This window comes from Aquarana catesbeiana, linkage group LG10 (assembly GCF_042186555.1).
Source record: "Aquarana catesbeiana isolate 2022-GZ linkage group LG10, ASM4218655v1, whole genome shotgun sequence".
Lineage (NCBI taxonomy): Eukaryota > Metazoa > Chordata > Amphibia > Anura > Ranidae > Aquarana > Aquarana catesbeiana.
This window is the reverse complement of record NC_133333.1, coordinates 79,434,684-79,455,722: the sequence shown is the minus strand read 5'-3', so window position 1 is coordinate 79,455,722 and position 21,039 is coordinate 79,434,684. Positions and strand designations below refer to the sequence as shown.

Genomic DNA, 21,039 nt, shown 5'->3' with positions numbered 1-21,039 from the left:
TTAGACAAAGTGATGATGACTTTGTCCAATCAGGGCTCAGTGCTCATAGTTCCACCCCACACTATAAAAGGTTCTTTCCCACAGGAAGCTTTTGCAATGTGTTATTGGGGTGGAGATAGAGCAGGGCCGGTTTGCTTCTAGCGAGTTAGTGTGTTTACTAATTGTGACTCTGAGTGTAGTGTTAGTGTAGTGTTAGTATAGTGTAGTGCAGTGTTTAATACAGCATTACATAACATTTAATGCTGTATACAGTTCTGTACACCATTTTTTCTTTTTGGTTGTTGCTGTTTTTTTGTTTGTTTGTTTGTTATTTTTGGTTTCTTTTTTTTTTTTTTTTCCCCTGCCTGCCCACGTTTTCTTAAATTGTCAGCTGCAGTTTTTCTGACTACAATACTGGTGTTTTCCTTCTTTTTTTTTATAGTTTTTACATTTCTATCAGCGTCATTCCTCAATTTAAAGTGCACCAAACAAGGAGAGGCAGATGTTCCCATGTCGCTATAAGGGGGCCAGCAGCATCTGTGTCCACACGCAAAGGTGGACGTGGTCGGTCCTTAGACAGGGCACATTTGTTTCTGTTTAGTAATGTTGCCTGTGCTATCCAGCCACAGCATACAGAGGAGATCTTGTACTGGCTTACTAAACCCTCCTCATTCTCCTCATCCTCTATGACCCAAGCTGACACTAGTGCACAGTCCACTGCAGCTGCCAGAGTAGCTTATTTTCCCACTAGAAGGTTACGGGGTGATGTCACTGCCAACTCCCAAAGACCAATTTTAGCACAACTGTGTGACAGGGCCATCAAATTAAAACATTTTACAGCAAGGCCAATTCTTGCTTTCATCAAGAGTACCTCTATAGATGTATGGTGTGAAGGAACCAACACTCAAAGACCAATTTTTCTGCACCTGTTACTTCTATCCAAAGTCTGCGAATGAGACACCAGACTTTATCTAAAAAAATTGTTAATTTTGGCCTGAGTGTACTATAATTTGGCTTCTTCACAAAAGGCTTGCTCACTGTGGTGCAAAACTTTATTTCCATCCAAAGTCTGCCAAAGAGACACCAGAATTTATCGAAAAAATCTCTAATCTTGTTCCGAGTGCACTAAATTGTGGCTCCAAGCCGTTGTTTACTAAATAAAGCGTGCATCAATTTAAATGTAATTTAGTGCTTGTTTCAATTTAAATGTAATTTTTTTCTTTATAAATGTCAGTTTTGCTGCAGCAGGTTCTATACACGGTACAGATGCGCCACTTTAATGACAGGCTAAGGGGACACCCCCCCCCCGACACTATATTTAAATTGTCTTTTTTTTATTATTTAATTTTAAAGCATAACTCTGGGACTGGCAAAAAATCCTGCAAAAAATGTAGCATCTGTTCTGCCAAGGAGGAGCTGTTACAACGGGGATTACATCATATCCTCTTCTCTCGCTCTACACTATAATCAAACTACACTTCCTATCATGCTTTGGGAAATGCAGTGAATGTGGGAGGGTACACTAGGCCTGTACATGTTAAATGTGAACAAGACCACTTCAACATAAATCACACCCTCTCATTCTGCAGCCAGCCAGCCACACTACTCAGTAACACACAGCAGGATAGGTAGGTTACAGCTTTACAAATGTAAAGCATGTTTGTACTCTCCCCCTCCACCCACAACAGCATATAAACATATTGCCCTTACTTGCTTTATGTAATCATTACTGAACTGTAGACACATGCCCATAATATTTTTTTCCTGCTGTACTCTGCTGTAATTCAGTATTATAAATATTTCTCCTCCTGCTGTAGGTTTGAGATCTTTCTAACCGCAATCAGTGCTTGTTGTATATGACCACATCCCTAGTCACAACACAGAAAGAAAGAGCCGGGACATGCTGCTGTACATCAGCATGTGGCACATGTAAATGTCGGTATGAGAAAAAACAAAAAAGTGCAGCGATAACTTACAAACCAATAACACAATAATGGTGGAACCCTCTAATGTATGGAAATTTCAATAAACTTCAATATTACCACAATACCGGTTTCTGTGATAGGTAACATCACATACAATACACATCAAACTGAAAAGAAGACATAAAAATGAAAGTTTGCAGGGATGGTGGAAACCCTTCCTACAGATATTTGGCAGTGCATGTTGTCAGTAAAGCAGTGGACGGTGTCCACTGCTCATCAGTGCCCATAAGTGCAGCCTCATCAGTGCCCATCAGTGCAGCTTATCAGTGCCCATCAGTGCTGCCTCATCAGTGCAACTTATCAGTGCCCATAAGTGCAGCCTCATCAGTGCCGCCTCAGTGCAGCATATCAATAGAGAAAAAGAGATCGCTGCTCACAGGTGATGCAATCAGTAACACTCCAATGTTGCTTCTGTGAGGTGGGGTGCAGACCCTGCCACTGCAGCAGAAAACATGAAACAGAGAATCTTCAGATCGGCAGCACACCCACACAGAAAGTAAAATATAAAGTCTTTATTGAAGCATAAATATTAAAAGCACTGGATGGGTACAGGCAGGGGAAATGCAGGTAGGTTAATGCAGCATATCAGTGCAACCCCATCAGTGCCCATCAGTGCCGCCTCAGTACTCATCAGTTCAGTTTATCAGTGCCGATTAGTGCAGCATATTAATGCTGCCTTATCAGTGCAGCCTCATCAGTGCAGCTTATCAGTGTCCACAAGTGCATCAGTGCAGTTTGTCAGTGCCCATCAGTGCAGCTTATCAGTGCCCATAAGTGCAGCCTCATCAGTGCCCATCAGATTAGTCTTAGAATGTAGCTGCCAGTAGATTTAGAGTGAGTTAGTTTTAGGCTGAACTTCTACTTTAAGGTCCCTTTCACGCTGCCCACTGCAGCTTCCTCACAGTGAGGGTGCAGCTCAGTGTAAGGCTGCTTTCATACTGAAAGCGCCGACCGTTAGCGGTAAAGCGTTGCTCATTTTTGCGGCGCTTTACCGCTGTTTAAGTGCCGCTTTTCGGCCGCTGGCGGGCTGCTTTAACCCCAAAAAGGGGTTAAATGCTACCATGTTGCGGCACTTCTGATCGGTGCTGCCCATTCATTGCAATGGGCAGGGGTGCAGCGCTCCCAAACCACCCCAAAGATGCTGCTTCCAGGACTTCTCCGACTGTTGCGCAAGACTTTTGAGCAAGCGCACTATCCGGGTGTGGAAGCACCCATTGTAATGAATAGAAGGCAGTTTTTAGGGGTTTTACAGGTGCTATTTCTAGCTCTAAAACACATGAAAACTGCCTCAGTGTGAAAGGAATCTAACTGTGATTTTCATGTGGGTTACCTGCGCTTTCCCATAGACTTACATTAGATCTGGCATTTTTTTGTGCATTTTCTGAAAGTGCACCAAAGATGCCGCATGCAGGAGTTTTAGTGCACTTTCAGAAAACACAGCATAAACTCACAATCTAATGAAAGTCTATGGGAAACCACAGGTAACCCACATGAACACCATGGGGGCACTGCACTGCAGGGTAACTGTGGAACAGTGTGAAAGGGGCCTAATAGTATGCAGTACGACACTGTCCAAATATTGCTTAAAAGGGTGTGGTAACACAGTCTGTTTCAACACTGCTTTTATATAGACAGTGAGTTTGTAAGTAATCAACAAAAGTTGGGACACAGTTTCTTCCCTGAAAAAGGTTTTTTTGTATAACTCTGAAATGTACATTACTTTCTCAGTTTAATGCAACCTTTTTTTTACCCCTGGCAGTTTACCGCTTACCTTTGTACCATTTCAGTCTGTTCACTGGACTTGAACTGTTTAAATTCCATTACAAGCTGGAACATGGGGGTGATCTAAAACCTTTGACCAGAAGTGTTGTTTTTTAAAACACTTTAAATGAGTGCATATACTATTTAAAATCCAAGAATACACTGTCTCACCCTGCTCTGCACGTACTCAGTTGCTCTCTATTTTTAGCACTGGTGCCGAAAATGTAGAGCAGATTTGCTGACGGCCTAAACATTTATTGCTGCTCAGGGGCTCTGGGCTTCAGCAAAATGGCAGCCTCCATCAAGAATAAACAGGAACAATGCTTGAAGCAATTTACAGCACACACTAATTTTGATAGCATAATTATTAATGAGAAATGTATGTTCCTTGCTAAAAAAAATTTTTATAAGTTTGTATTGGGTAAAGTTCCGCTTTAAGAAAGGATGCCCTAAACTGACAATGCTTCTTACCAAAGGTGCCCCCTGTGTTTCTTAACCCAGAATGGGGGCACTCTAATACAGAAGATGTGTTGCTGGATAGATCCCCAGGTGAAAACAGAGGAGGGAAAGCCTAAAAAAGAAAACTGATTGGTAAACTGCAATACTGTATATTACATTTTTGGTTTTGGGTTTATTACCACTTTAACCACTTACTTGTATTGGGCCAACTATACAGTATCCTGCATGTAGATGTATTTCGATTTGTACTTCTAAAATAAAACCGTAGACCTACAGTATATGACACCTCTGACTCCATTGTTACTGTCAGAATCTTTCTGCTCTATTATGCCTCATTTGCACACACAATGTATAGGCTCTCTGGCGATAAGATTCTGCACGGATCCTTAACACCCTAGATCCTAAAGTAGATACATAATTTTTTTACTGTTTAAGTCAAATTGCAGAATTATATTAACCCAGCCACTCTATGCACTATTCATCCTTTTCGGTATGGGGGGATGGGTTCACTCTTGGCATCTTTGCCCCCTCGTTCTGCACTGTACATTCCCTATTCAACACTACCACATTCTGCACTATGTAAGTCATCTCAAATTCTATTTAACCACACCTTCTCTAAGCCACGCCCAATAGCACAATAGCACTTCTGTCTAGGGCCCAACTAATGATCCTGCACACTTGCCCACTGATTTTTTTTAAACACTTCTGCTCCTGACTGTTATTAAATTGTTATGATCAGCAACTGGCAATCCTCTGGTCATAGCAATTCATTTATAAAGCAAACCCTCTGCGGCCACCCAAAGAAACCCACCTTCCTACCCACACCTATCCTCCCTGCTGTAAATGCTGCATGCACTGCATAGCCTGACCCCCCTCCCCTGTCCTCCGATCCCCCCCACTTCTCTCCCCACCTGCAGCCACAAAGACAGTGGGCAGTGAAGGGGAGAAGCAGGCCATGCCGAACTGGGAAGATCTAGTGACAGACTGACATGCATAGCCTGCTGACCCCACTGTGCCTGGCGATGACCCTGCTGCTCTCTGCCCATCCGCCCCTCCTGTCTGGAGCAGGGAGAAGAGTGCCTGCTCCCAGCAGGGAGGATCAGATCTTCAGGATGGCCAAGCGAAGGATCAGTAGATAGGAGTGTCACATTTACCAATCCTTTGCTTGTCCTGAATGTTCAATGTTGGTCACCCACAGTTCTTTCATAAATACTAAGGTAGTAAACATGGAAGGGTATTCTTGTTTACTATCTCTTCTATTGTGAATGAGCACTCTGTGTAGAGCAATCCCTGTTCAAATGTTTTTGAGTACAGGTGCAGCTGCAATAGACAGTAAGATTGAAGACTCAGATTGCTTCTAATATTTCAAAAGTGAAACAGAAGTCTGTTCAGGACCCCCTGATATTTAACTAAAGCTCCCCTTGCCTAACACAATAGTAAACAATAAAAAAAAGGAATAAAAGAATTATAATAAAATGTAAATGTTTTTAAAAATAAAAAAAGAGAAACCATTTCCTATTCACATTGGGGTGGTTTGCTGTTGCCTGTAAGCAAAGCTAATTGTAAAGAAAAAAAGTAATTTCCACAGACAAAATTTGAGCTGCTAGAATACACAGGCATTTATGCTGTCCCTGAAAGCTGATTGTGTGGTTCTGTAACACAGCCTACAACTTTAAGGCATCCCACAAACCTTTAATTTAATGGATCACAGTTTTTCCCACATTGCCCAAAACTGGAAAAAACCTGGGCCTTTTCATAAGGCTTCTAGCCTTATGAAAAGGCCCAAGTTGTTTCCATTTTTTTGTATTATCGATGTCCTCCACAGCTATGTGGAGCTTGTCACACCACATTTGGATAACAATAGTTTGTCTAGCAGTCCCCCAAAGTGTTGAAAGGGACAATACAAAAAAGCATTTAATTATTTTTTTAATTTAAAAAAATGGGGGGTTAACTGAATTTTTGGCACATTTGCTAATCACTAGGTAAAACTTACAGGGGTTTATTAAAGCTGGAGAGTGAAAAATTTGGTGCAGCTGTAGCCAATCAGCTTCTAATTTCAGCTTGTTCAATTAATCTTTGGCAATAAAACCTGAAAGCTGATTTGTTTCTATGCAGAGCTGCACTGTATTTTGTCTGGTTTTAGTAAATCAACCATAGAATGACCTTACCTGTGACCTGATTTTTTGCATAGTCATCTCATCCTGTGCAGGTTCAGCACAGAAAACGCACAACACCCAGATCCCAGCACTAGAACAAACTCTTCTGAGGAATTGTTTAGCTGACCAAAGCAAGATAATTCTACTGACTGTTAAATATGTCAGACTTTTTTAAAACAATTTTTCTCCACTTGTTAAAGGTTCTTGATGACTCCAAAAAATGGTGGAAAGTGCAGAATCGATTTGGGCAGATTGGTTATGTACCATACAACATACTTGCCCCAGTTTCAGATGCAGAATTTAACAACACCAAACAAAATGGGGTCCAGCCAAGTCCAACTAAGGTATAACAAATTGTTAATGACATGCTGTGCTATTCTGTATTGTTAGTGTGTTAATCATTTCCTACTTTATACTATATTCAAAAGTAAAAAAAAAATGTTTTGGCTTTAGATTGTTAGTGTATGTACAGTCAAATCTTTTTTTCAGTTTTGTATGGTGTAGTGTAGGGTTAAAACCCCTGTCAGGTTATTTTTTGTTGTTGTCTGTGTACCATTAAGGGGAATTTCCCTTCACTTTTTGCCCCACAAATGCAACAGGAAGCTGAAGGAAATCTCCCAAAAGGAGGGGATTTTACCTCTTAGATAGATGTGTTAGAAACGGATGTCCCCATTGGAAGATTTCCCTTTTACCTTTTGACCCTACAACTCAAAATTTGTCTTTTTCCCCAACTTCTTTTTTTGGTGACAATGGTCACCAGTACAAATCGAGTTCTAGATCTTACCAATGAGGACACGGACAGCAATCAAAACTTTACAGGTGGTCTAACACTTCCCCACTCTGTCCAAAACTAGAGATTTACTTTAAAGCAATTTTGATATCAGTTAGACCAGTGGTCCCCAACCTTTTTGGCACCGGGGATCAGCTGCGTGGAAGAAAATTGTGCCAAGGCCCGGTGAGGGGGGGGATGTACGCACACGCGGGGGGGTAAGCTAATTTCGCAGGCAATTTATCGGGGCAATAGCTGGTGTTCTGCTGTTGGTACTTCAATCATCACAGCACCATGGTTGGTATGGTGTCAGAATGATTGAAGCGCATTAATTCTTATATTACATTGTAATATAAATGAAATAGTTCAACTCACCATAATGCAGAATCAGTGGGAGCCCTGAGTGTGTCATATTTCACGTCGCCTGCCACCAGATGAGGAATGTCACTTGCCATGCTGCCTGCCACCAGATGAGAAATGCCACTTGTCACGCTGCCTGCCACCAGATGAGGAATGCCACTTGCCACGCTGCCTGCCACCAGATAGAAAATGCCACTTGTCACACTGCCTGCCACCAGATGAGGAATGCCACTTGCCACGTCACCTGCCTGTGCCACCAGATGAGGAATGCCACTTGCCATGTCACCTGCCTGTGCCACCAGATGAGGAATGCCATATGCCACATCACCTGCCTGTGCCACCAGATGAGGAATGCCACTTGCCACATCACCTGCCTGTGCCACCAGATGAGGAATGCCACTTGCCACGCTTGCCTGCCACCAGATGAGGAATGCCACTTGCCACGCTGCCTGCCACCAAATGAGGAATGCCACATCACCTGCCTGTGCCACCAGATGAGGAATGTCACTTGCCATGTCACCTGCCTGTGCCACCAGATGAGGAATGCCACTTGCCACATCACCTGCCAGTGCCACCAGATGAGGATTGTCACTGCATTGGTGACACTGGTTCAGTGGTCGTTCTTGAGTGAGGGCAGGAGAGCAGAGATGCGGGGCAGGCAGTGAGAGATGATGTCATCTCTCTGCTCCCCGCCGCACCTCCGACATTCTGTATGCTGTGAGGGCGGAAGACCAGAGATGCTAGGCGAGCAGGAAGAGATGATGTCATCTCTCTGCTCCCCGCCACACCTCCGACATTCCGCATGCTGTGGCGGAGAGAGTTGTCATCTCTGTTTGCCAGCCCGCTTCTCTCATTCGCCCGCCCACTTTCCTCTCTGATCCACCGGTGCCTTACAATGTCATGCCGCCCGCCGCGGCCCGGCTGCAAAAACGCTACGGCCCGGTAGTGGGCCGCGGCCCGGGGGTTGACGACCCCTGAGTTAGACAATGATCTTGTAATTCATGATTCTGCAATCGGGATGTTCAAAGTTCAGGAATCCATAGAAACCAATCATAACCCATTCAGACTGCTGAAAAGTAGTTATCTAATACTTGATTACTTGATGTTGATTACTAACCTTTTGCTTTTTCCATTCCATTTTTCAAGGAAAAGTATAGTGTATTTCAAGTGAGAATATATTTTGAGTTGTTACTGCAGTGATTACTTATATTTATGTGCCTTTAAAGGTGATCTGAACTGTGGATGCTGTGCCCAAAGCACCACATTCCTTGTTCTGCACTGTCCATCTACAGTATGTGGAGGAAGACATCTTGTTCGAGGCAGTTTTTTTCTTTGTCAAGTCAAAGATGTCTCTCTGATTTGTGGTCTGATGAATGATGGGTAATATTCAAGCAGCAGGAGAGGTTGAGGAAGCAAAGGTACACAGAATAAATTAAGCAAAAGCAGAAAGATACTTGCATCTGTCCTCGGGTACAGATTTCTCTCCAGCAAGGAGGACAGTAAGTAGCACAGTAGTGACATCCCCAAATCTCACTCCAGATATCATGAGACTAGCATTCAGAGGCAGCAGTGCCTTGATCACATGCTGCATATATACAGCTATGAGGCTGTAGTTACAAGAAGTAAGCTGATGTTTTTTATGAGGGATTGAAGACAAAATGGTATAACTTCAAGGGTACTTATTAGGTACAATTGAAATTTCTAGATGCTCCCTAAAAGATAAGGCAGGTTCCACACTGGTGTGCTGTATTGTGGCTGCAGCACGGATGTATCTGTGATTTTCGTGCACTTTACCCATGGTTTTAGCCACAGCCCCATAGACTTTCTATTTGGTTGTGAGTTTATGCTGTGGATTCCGAAAGCGCACTCAAAGTACTGCATGCTGCATCTTTGGTGCACTTTCAGAAATATAGACCTAATAGAAAGTCTATGGGCTGAAACTGTTCTACCCAAGTTGATCAATTTATCAACTTGGGTACAACCAGCCTGATAGATTTTACATGTGATTATTGCTAGCAGCTATTATTGCCACTAGCAGTAATCATTGTGTTCTCCTGGCAGGGACCGTCCCCCCCCCCCCCCCCGTTGTATACATCAAGATGAGCAAAACGTCTCTGTAAAAAGAAATTGAAAAATACTATACATTACCTTTAAATCAGGCCAAATTTTCATGTTTGCGAATTATAGCGAGGGTTATTTCATTCAAATTAATAAACATTTGATATTTTTTATTATTTAGAAATCCCAACCACCAACTCCCCCTAAAAAACCAACAAAACCAAATATAATTGGTCAGGCACAGTGGGATGAAATGGAGAGCCAGCAACCTGAACAGAACCATGTACAGCAAGGTAAGAGCTACAGTTGTGCTAAAAATAATAGCAGTGTGTTTAAAAATTGAGTAAAGCATTCCAGCACAAGAAATGCAGAGGAATTGTGGAATGTAGTACAACCATTGTACAACCATTTAGCTATATCTTTTCAGTTTGATATCCTTTACAGTTTTTGTGAAAAAAGCTGTTTAAGTTTAGTGATCATTTCAGGAAATTTAATTTTAAATTAATTAAATTAAATTATAATAGAGGAATATGATGGGGCAGTTTTGATGGTGGCAATATGATGGGGCAATTCTGATGGGGCTGTTTTGATGGGGGCTGTTTTGATGGGGGCTGTTTTGATGGGGGCTGTTTTGATGGGGGCAATTTTGATGGGGGCAATTTTGATGTGGGCAATTTTGATGAGGGCAATTTTGATGGGGCAGTTTTGATGGTGGCAATATGATGGGGCAGTTTTGAAGGGGCAGTTTTGATGGTGGCAATATGATGGGGCAGTTTTGATGGTGCAGTTTTGATGGTGGCAATATGATGGGGCAGTTTTGATGGTGGCAATATGATGGGACAGTTTTGATGGGGCAGTTTTGATGGGGCAGTTTTGATGGGGCAGTTTTGATGGGGCAGTTATGACTGTGGCAATATGATGGGGCAATTTTGATGGGGGCAGTTTGATAGGGGCAATTTTGATGGGGCAGTTTTGATGGGGCAATATGATGGGGGCAGCTTTGATGGTGGCAATATGATGGGGCAGTTTTTATGGGGGCCGTTTTGATGGGGCAAATTTGATGGGGGCCGTTTTGATGGGGCAATATGATGGGGAAGTTTTGATGTATAAAATTCTTCACATTTCCCAGCGCAACGCACAGCCAACTTCTTTTTTAAATCGCTGACATGCCCCCATTTTTAAGTTTATCAACATAAATTTTATACCGATACGTTCACAAAGGCCGTGTGTCTCTAACGGTGAAGTCGCTGTTTCCATAGCATGTACTGTTGTGGATTTATTAAGGCTTGTTTGAAGGGTTCTCTCACACTGTCTCTCACTCAGGCAGCTAGCAGATAGTGAGGAGATGTTTTTTACAGTGTGTTCAGGGGACAGGCAGCTAGCAGATAGGGAAATGCTATTCAGCATTCCCACGCGTTTTCAACAGGAAATGCATTTTCTAGTTTATACTAAAAACAATTATTGATCTTGTTAGTGATGAGCATTCAATGCCTGCATATCATGGGTTAGAACAGGGGTCTCCAAACTTTCTAAACAAAGGGCCAGTCCTTCAGACTTTAGAGGGCTAGACTGTAGGCAACAGGAGTAGAAAATTTCCGGTTTCATTGGGAGTAGACAATGTTTTAAGCTTGATGGTCATTGGGAGTACATAAATTACATAGCACCTGTGGTCAGTAGAAAGAGGAATAGTTCCCCATTTTGGTTTTAGTGGGAGGAATAATGCTCAGTTGTTTATATCTGTGGGAGGAAGTATACCCCAATGTTGTTTTCAATGGGAGAAAGAGTGCCCCATCATTGGTGTCAGTGGGAGGAATAGTGCCCCACTGTTGGTGTCTGTGGGGGGAATGGTGCCTCATCGTTGTTGTCAGTGGGAGGAATAGTTCCATGTATCAGTGGGAGAGAAAGCGCCCCAAGGGCCATATGAAGGCAAGCAAAGCCACAATTTGGAGACCACTGGGTTAAAATATAACATCCCTGAGGCTCTAATCATAACATGTAGCTAGCCATTTACTGCCACTCTGTTAGTTAAGAGGATGTTTGATGATGCAGGTGCACTCTAAAACAGCTTGCATAGGGCTACTCCCAGACATACTGAGGGGAATTTAATAAAGCTGGCATGCCATTTTTATGGCATTAATTGCTCTTGTTAATGTGTTACGTTTAATTCAAAAAAACATCTGCGACAGTTTTGGTGCTAACCACGAGTCATACACCAAATTCAGATAATTCTAATTTGCTCCACTTCTACATTGTGACATAACACCTGTGACAAATTAAAAAATAAAATACCAACAATTTGAATGCTAATTAAGACCAATTTTCTTTTGGCATACAAAGACAATTTTTTTCCAAAAGTGTCTCACATGCATTCTAAAAGTTATGCAGCATTTGCCAAACTGAAGTACAAGGTCTAAACAAGTACATGAATTTGGTGCACACTGCCCCACTGTTAGAACGCATGTGAGACACTTTCGCAAAATCTCTCTATGCCAGTCTTTATGAATTCCAGGGAGGGACTATTCCTAAGGAAACTCCTGAAGAGGTCTTTCATTCTGGAGGATGGACCCTGGCAACTTTATTTTGTACCCAAATAGTGTGCAGCGTGATGTCTAAAATGTAATTGTCCATATTCTTGTGTCTAATTGCTGACAGGGGGGGTATTCTTTAAGCCCCTGGAGCAGAAAAGTACTTGAGTAATTTCCTTTTTTTAAAAGCTGTTTTGCTAGTTTGTATGTCTTTTGTAACCTTTTTCAATGTTTGTATATCTGTTACCTTTGTAGGGTATTAAATATAAAAATATTTTTTTTGGTTTGAATTGTTAAATGATATGATATGTATTTGATATGTATTTGAACTGCAGGTAACAGTGAGAACTTTTACTTAAAGCTTAAATTCAACCTTATCAGTCTTGCACTGCTGTACAGGCTCCTTCTGTACTGCTTGCTGATCGCTTTTAGCTGATATTATTTCATACTATAAGTTTCTCACAGTTTGCATTAAAGCGGTGTTCCGGCCGAAATTTTTTTTTTTTTTAAAAGTCAGCAGCTGCAAACACTGTAGCGGCTGACTTTTAATAAGGATACTTACCTGTCCAGGGAGCCCCCCTGAGCCCGATCTGTCCATCGGATCGGGTGCAGACACCGCCATGCCAACTAAGGGAAACTGACAGTGGAGCCCTGCGGCTTCACTGCCAGTTTCCGACTGCGCATGTGTGAGTCTCGCAGTGCTTTGTGAATGGTCAGCTTGTCTTCCGGGACACACACATGTCCCAGAAGACAACGGGGGGGCTCGCCACAGAAGAGGATGTGACTTCCTTGGCCACGGCCCAGCTGGATTAGAAGTACTCTTGGTACTTCCAAAAAGGTAAATTAGAAAGTAAAACATTTTTTTTAAATATCCAAAAATGGGGGGTGGAGAGGTGGTCTTTCGTTTAGGACCACCTCTCAAAATTGGGTGGAAGTCCACTTTTAAGTGAGTTAAAGCAAGTCAAATACAGCCCGCCTAATTTCTGTGCTGGAGGAAGTCCAGCATTATTGAGCCCCTTCTTACCCGTCCTGACCGTTGCTGGTTTGCCCCTTTGCATTCATTGGATTTCAGTTCTTTCAATCATCTAGGCTCAACATCATAAATGGGTGTTACCTAGGGCAGTCTGCCTAGGAATGCCCATTCCTATAAGTTGACAGCCTGACTGACAGTCTTCTATTTGGATGATATACGCACCATGTTCTTGTGTGAACTGGCCCTAATACCATATTTTCAATTTTTGCAGGCTTAATGAGAGTAGCCTGTAGAGTTACTCGACAGTCAGCTGAGTTAGAAAATATTTTACCTGAATTAGAATTATGCATGTGAGGCACGATTCAGACTATGCATAATTGGTTGTTCTACAGATGTTTGAAATACTGATGCAATGGGGTTGATTTACTAAAGGCAAATCCACTCTGCACTACAAGTGTACTGCAAGTGCACTTGGAAGTGCAGTCACTGTAAATCTGAGGGGAAGATCTGAAATCAGGGGAAGCTCTGCTGATTTTATCATCCAATAATGTACAAGCCAAAATGCTGTTTTTTATTTTCCTTGTATGTCCCCCTCGGATCTACAGCGGCTGCAATTCCAAGTGCACTTGTAGTGCAAAGTGGATTTGCCTTTAGTAAATAACCCCCAATGTGAGTTTGATGCCAGAGTAGATTTTTCAGAGGTGTATATGTGTGAACATGTAATCTTGTCAGAATAAGGGACACTAAATTGTGTTCTATTAATGACGTCTTTGTTTCCTCAGGAAAATTTGAAAAAATAAATAGTATGAATGAAGAGCTCTTGCTGAGATTGGCAAATGGCCGGACAGCACCAAATAAGACTCTGAGCATACAACGAATGTTGGACACATCCATTCCCCTAAATGAAGAGTCCAGTCCCTCCGAGGTCACTGCGTGGCTGCAGGCAAAAGGCTTTAACACAGTGTAAGTGTCCTTATTTTCGATATGCCTGTAAATTAGAACGCAAGACTAAAAATGTAGGTGGTGATGATAAAGGGCAAACCTGCTAGAGGTCAATCAATCACATCTCATAAATGCAGGGGCATTTTTTAAATGCAGTGAGCCTGTGTGCACAAATATAAGTTAGGCCCCACTGTGGGCCAGCAAAAAGGGAGAGCCATGCCACACTGCAGCCACCTAAACATGTACATTTTTGTAACACCCCACCACCACCACAACCACAACAACCACCATTAGAATTGCACCACAGTACTTTAATGAGTTGATCAATCTATAAATATGTGAACAATACAGCTTATATATTATTAGTACAATGATAAAAAATCTTGAAAATTATTTAGACAGCGTTATCATCACAGAAAATTCTGCATCACTATAACTTCATCAAAATTAAAGTGCATCTAAAACAAAGTGCAAAGTCTCTTAGGAAAATGTCCAATACTGTAAACATAAATAATACATTCCTTCAAAACATTCAATGTCTCAATTTCTTCTCTTGTGCTCAATGAAGTGGCCCCTGTAGAAAAGTTAAATTAATACTTATCATATAGTGTCAGCCATCCACTGTTTATCATGCTCCACCTCCAAGTGTATATTCCACCACCAAATATGCCAGATCACTCATTAGATTTTATTGCTGGCAAACAAATATAACCAGCAAAGGTGCATGTGGATATATAACCAGGAAACACAGCTTATCTGGCTCAGTGGATCCCTCTGGAGCTCTCACCACTGTTTTTTTTTTTTCATAGTGTAAAACCATAAAATATTAAAAAAACAAACTCTAAGCTCTTACAATTAACAGTGTCACCACCAACAGTAGTACAGAACACTATATATTACCCGCATATTCAGACCGCAATTACAGAGTCGGTGTACGTGGTGATGTCACACCCAATGCTCCGCCCTACACTTTTCATCATCCGACGTCCTCCAGGGGCAGAAAGGGCACACATCACCTCTAACCTTTTTATAAACATATCTCGAAATAAATACTAATAAATTGAACCAAGCTAAAAAATACACATAAAGCGACAACCTAGTATCTTATACAATAGAATAGAATAGTGGAATAGACGCCCTTTAAGAAAGGCCTGGATTCTTTCCTAAATGTACATAATATAATTGGGAATTTTTTCCCCTGCTGTAACTGATTGGATTATGCTTTGCTGGGTTTTTTTTTGCCTTACTCAGGATCAACTGTGGGTATAGGATTGGGTATATGGGATTGAATTTCCCCTGATGAAGATACAATTACCCTGTATCGAACACGTGTAGGGGTGGGGCCAGGACGGTACAAAAGGCAGTCTATCTGCCTAGAAGGTAGCATACACCATTCCAAAACCACCCGCTGTAATATTTCATGCCATACACAGAGTGGTGCACTGACGCACCTGGTACATGTGAGTACCCCGTTGGGGGATTGTTCTCATTTGTTTAATAAAACGTTTAAAGCGATATCACGCCATCAAGGCTTTTTTCCCCATTATTACCGAGATACTGCGTGGGAAGCCCAGGATCCTTTTACCATTATAGAACCCAGGGGTGGTTCACAAGCGTGTATTGACTGAGAGTAATTGCTAAGTCACACGCTCCAAGGTGAGCATTTAATACTTAGGGGGTCACAGGAATAATCGCACCAATGCATGATCTGCAACACCTGTCAATCATTTTTAGACGCATGGATTTATAAGCATGTCAGCAGTGCTACTGCTGGATACCACGCATATGGACTTTTTTCAACAGGACTGTCACAGCATTGTTTTATACAAAGACTTGTTTTTTGCATAATAGCACTTTTTGCTATTTAAAGTGGGACTATTGTTGTTCCCTATATACCACCGGACACTTATATCTGTGAAACAAAGCACATGAGCACTTTATTATTAATGTTTTAATTGACATATTTATTGTTTTTATTTATGTCACACATGTCACTTACGTCACATTAACACTACACGTGTTTGTTTTAGCCACTTAAGGACCAGCCTCGTTTTGGAATTTAGGTGTTTACAAGTTAAAAACAGTTTTTTTTGCTAGAAAATTACTTAGAACCCCCAAACATTATACATTTTTTTTCCTAACACCCTAGAGAATAAAATGGCGGCCATTGGAATACTTTCTGTCACACCGTATTTGCGCAGCGGTGATACAAGCGCACTTTTTTTAATTAAAAAATAAGACAACAGTAAAGTTAGCCCATTTTTTTTTATAATGTGAAAGATAATGTTACGCCAAGTAAATTGTTACCCAACATGTCACGCTTCAAAATTGTGCCCGCTCGTGGAATGGCAACAAACTTTTACCCTTATGCCGCGTACACACGAGCGGACATTACGGCGGACTTTGCCCGGCGGACTTTTCGATGTACTTTCCGACGGACTTTCTGAATGAACGGACTTGCCTACACACAATCCACCAAAGTCCGTCGAATTCGTACGTGATGACGTACGACCGGACTAAAACAAGGAAGTTCATAGCCAGTAGCCAATAGCTGCCCTAGCATGGCTTTTTGTCCGTCGAACTAGCATACAGACGGCGGACTTTTCGACCGGACTCGATTTCAACGGATACATTTTAAACAAGTTTCAAATCTAAGTCCGTCCAACTTTTGAGAAAACAAAGTCCGCTGGAGCCCACACACATCGAATTGTCCGACGAAATCCAGTCCGCCGGGCAAAGTCCGCCGTAATGTCCGCTCGTGTGTACGCGGCATTAAACTCCATAGGCGACGTTTAAAAAATTATACAGGTTGCATGTTTTAAGTTACAGAGGAGGTCTAAGGCTATAATTATTGCTCTTGCTCTACCGATCGCGAAGATACCTCACATGTGTGGTTTTAACACCGTTTTCATATGCGGGTGCTAATTACATATGCGTTCGCTACTGCACGCTAGTTCAGTGGGACTGGGCGCGTTTAAAAATGTATTTTTTTCTTATTTATTTTACCTCTCATTTTTACAGAGGAGGTCTAAGGCTATAATTATTGCTCTCGCTCTACCGATCGCGAAGATACCTCACATGTGTGGTTTTAACACCGTTTTCATATGCGGGCACTAATTACATATGCGTTCGCTACTGCACGCTAGTTCAGTGGGACTGGGCGCGTTAAAAATTTATTTATTTTTTCTTATTTATTTTACCTCTCATTTTTATTTTTATTCTGCTTTTTTTTATTTTTTTTTAAATTGTATCACTTTTATTCCTATTACAAGGAACTGTAAACATCCCTTGTAATAGAAAAAAAGCATGACAGGACCTCTTAAACATGAGATCTGGGGTCAAAAAGACCTCAGATCTCATATTTACATTAAAATGTAATTAAAAAAAAAATATGTTTTGGAGACGGGTGGGGGCCATCTTCCCCTCACTTGTCTCCATACCCAGCAAGGATGAAGATCTGATCGCCTCTGCCGGTACCGACGGATCCGGCAAGTGGCGGAAGGGCACCGGACCCCGCAGATTGGCTTCTGCTGTGAGTAAACACAATAGAAACATATATATACAGTGGGGACGGGAAGTATTCAGACCCCCTTAAATTATTCACTCTTTGTTATATTGCAGCCATTTGCTAAAATCATTTAAGTTCATTTTTTTTCCTCATTAATGTACACACAGCACCCCATATTGACAGAAAAACACAGAATTGTTGACATTTTTGCAGATTTATTAAAAAAGAAAAACTGAAATATCACATGGTCCTAAGTATTCAGACCCTTTGCTCAGTATTTAGTAGAAGCACCCTTTTGATCTAATAAAGCCATCTGAGTCTTTTTGGGAAAGATGCAACAAGTTTTTCACACCTGGATTTGGGGATCCTCTGCCATTCCCCTTTGCAGATTCTCTCCAGTTCAGTTAGGTTGGATGGTAAACGTTGGTGGACAGCCATTTTTAGGTCTCTCCAGAGATGCTCAATTGGGTTTAAGTCAGGGCTCTGGCTGGGCCATTCAAGAACAGTCACGGAGTTGTTGTGAAGCCACTCCTTTGTTATTTTAGCTGTGTGCTTAGGGTCATTGTCTTGTTGGAAGGTAAACCTTCGGCCTAGTCTGAGGTCCTGAGTACTCTGGAGAAGGTTTTCGTCCAGGATATCCCTGTACTTGGCTGCATTCATCTTTCCCTCGATTGCAACCAGTTGTCCTGTCCCTGCAGCTGAAAAACACCCCACAGCATGATGCTGCCACCACCATGCTTCACTGTTGGGACTGTATTGGACAGGTGATGAGCAGTGCCTGGTTTTCTCCACACATACCGCTTAGAATTAAGGCCAGAAAGTTCTATCTTGGTCTCATCAGACCAGAGAATCTTATTTCTCACCATATTGGAGTCCTTCAGGTGTTTTTTTTAGCAAACTCCATGCAGGCTTTCATGTGTCTTGCACTGAGGAGAGGCTTCCGTCGGGCCACTCTGCCATAAAGCCCCGACTGGTGGAGGGCTGCAGTGATGGTTGACTTTCTACAACTTTCTCCCATCTCCAGACTGCATCTCTGGAGCTCAGCCACAGTGATCTTTGGGTTCTTCTTTACTTCTCTCACCAAGGCTCTTCTCCCCCGATAGCTCAGTTTGGCCGGACGGCCAGCTCTAGGAAAGGTTCTGGTCGTCTCAAACGTGTTCCATTTAAGGATTATGGAGGCCACTGTGCTCTTAGGAACCTTAAGTGCAGCAGAAATTTTTTTTGTAACCTTGGCCAGATCTGTGCCTTGCCACAATTCTGTCTCTGAGCTCTTCAGACAGTTCCTTTGACCTCATGATTCTTATTTGCTCTGACATGCGCTGTGAGGTCTTATATAGACAGGTGTGTGGCTTTCCTAATCAAGTCCAATCAGTATAATCAAACACAGCTGGACTCAAATGAAGGTGTAGAACCATCTTAAGGATGATCAGAAGAAATGGACAGCACCTGAGTTAAATATATGAGTGTCACAGCAAAGGGTCTGAATACTTAGGACCATGTGATATTTCAGTTTTTCTTTTTTAATAAATCTGCAAAAATGTCAACAATTCTGTGTTTTTCTGTCAATATGGGGTGCTGTGTGTACATTAATGAGGAAAAAAATGAACTGAAATGATTTTAGCAAATGGCTGCAATGTAACAAAGAGTGAAAAATTTAAGGGGGTCGGAATACTTTCCGTCCCCACTGTATACGTTCCTTGAAGAGCCATTCGAGGGCAAATACTGCTGTGTAAGATGTGAGCTAGTTATTCCAGTGGAAGACCAGATCTTTGATCTAGAGAATCAGGTGGCAACACTGCGAAGTATCAACAACCTGAAAAGCAGCTTGGACAAAGAAGGGCAACAAAATTAATAAGGGGACTGGAGGACCTCAGTTACGAGAAATGACTACAAGTATAGAGGTGTTGGTTATATCAGCTCGGGTGGCATTGCTGGAGCCACCGCCCTCCCTAGCTGCCAGGGGAATAACTGCTCTGGTAAAGAGGGGGGCAAGAATACAGGCAAGGTTAGGCAGGTACTGGTGGTAGGGGACTCAATTATTAGAAGGACAGATAGGGCAATCTGTCACAAAGACTGTGATCGCCAAACTGTATGTTGTTTACTGGATGCTCGGGTTTGGCACATTGCTGATCTTATGGTAAGATTGTTGGGTGGGGCTGGGGAGAACCCAGCTGTCATGGTACATGTTGGTACCAAGGACAAATTTAGAGGAAGGTGGAGCCTCCTAAAAAATGGGACTTGTAGGCTACAATGAAGAGAAGGACCTCCAAGATGGTTTTCTTAGAAATACTACCTGTGGCTTGAGCCACACCAGAGAGGCAATAGAAGCTTAGGAAACGTAACAAGTGGCTGAGGAATTGGTTCAGGAAGAAGGGTTTCGGTTTCCTGGAGAACTGGGCTGACTTCTCATGTACACAAATGCCAGGAGCCTAGCTAACAAAATGGAGGAATTGGAGCAGCTGTTACACAAGGAGATTTTTGACTTAGTTGAAATTTCAGAAACTTGGTTTGACAGCTCACACAATTGGCTGGCAACTATCCAGGGGTATTCCTTGTATCTGAGGGACAAGGAGGGTAGAAGAGACGTGTACCTATACAGTATATCAAGAATAATTTAGGGATGGAAGAGCGGAATGACATTGCAAATGGGGCAAGGGCGGATGTGCAATCCATATGGGTGGAACTTCACAGAGAAGAAGCAAGTGGGAAATTAATAGTGGGGGGTATGTTACAGGCCCCCTAACCTAAAGGAAGATGAGGAGTTGGATATCCTATCACAGTTATGCCTCGTACACACGATCGGATTTTCCGCCAAAAAAAACGTGGAATTTTGTCCGAAGGACATTGGCCCAAATTTGTCTTGCATACACACGGCCGCACAATTGTTGGCCAACAATTACGAACGTAGTGATGTACTAGACGTACTACGTGGTTTTTCATCTCTTTAGCGCCACCCTTTGGGCTCCTTCTGCTAATTTCGTGTTAGTAGAAGTTTGGTGAGTGTTGATTTGCGCTTTTCATTTAGCACTTTTCATTTCACGCTTTGCAGTTCGTTTCTGAAAGGCCGTTCGTCAACCAGACATGTTGCGTAATCAGAGGAGATCACGTGTTATTTATTATTGGCCTTGGAGTTATTGCTTTGGCATTATTTTTTTGGTTGAATAATGATATTAATTGGTATATTTTCTATATTTTTTGATGCATAGAATGCACTTTTTGGTTAAGTTCTATTGGCAGATAGCATGTCTAATTTTATTTGTTTCCTTTTTTTTTTTTTTTTTTAAAAGAAATGTTATTAACGTTTATTAAGTTTACAGATATCACAAGCATAAGGTACAAGGAATAATTGGCAAAAGAAACTGGTGAAAGACATACAGAGCATATAACATTGGAAGCGCTGTCAGTCGACATCTGGACAGTGTCCTGACACGTGTTGTAAACTTGAACTGTCATGTCCAAATATGTCTGCTTCCCTGTGTGGGTAGTTTGGCCGTTATGGACGTGGTTATGAGGTTTTCTATGTATCTCCGTATTGGAGGGTTGAGGTGTTTGCAAGTGTTGGGC

General features: G+C 42.1%; 1 protein-coding gene across 4 annotated transcripts in view; it reads left to right on the top strand.

Annotated features, from left to right (window-relative positions):
- The window catches only part of EPS8L1 (EPS8 signaling adaptor L1), a 349,361-nt gene that overhangs the window by 305,820 nt on the left and 22,502 nt on the right, over positions 1-21,039 (top strand). For all 4 annotated transcript variants that reach the window (XM_073602314.1, XM_073602315.1, XM_073602316.1 and 1 more), the window contains 3 exons: positions 6,541-6,684; positions 9,709-9,820; positions 13,808-13,988. In XM_073602314.1, coding sequence (XP_073458415.1) covers positions 6,541-6,684; positions 9,709-9,820; positions 13,808-13,988 — 437 coding nt within the window. The remainder of the gene's footprint in view (positions 1-6,540; positions 6,685-9,708; positions 9,821-13,807; positions 13,989-21,039) is intronic.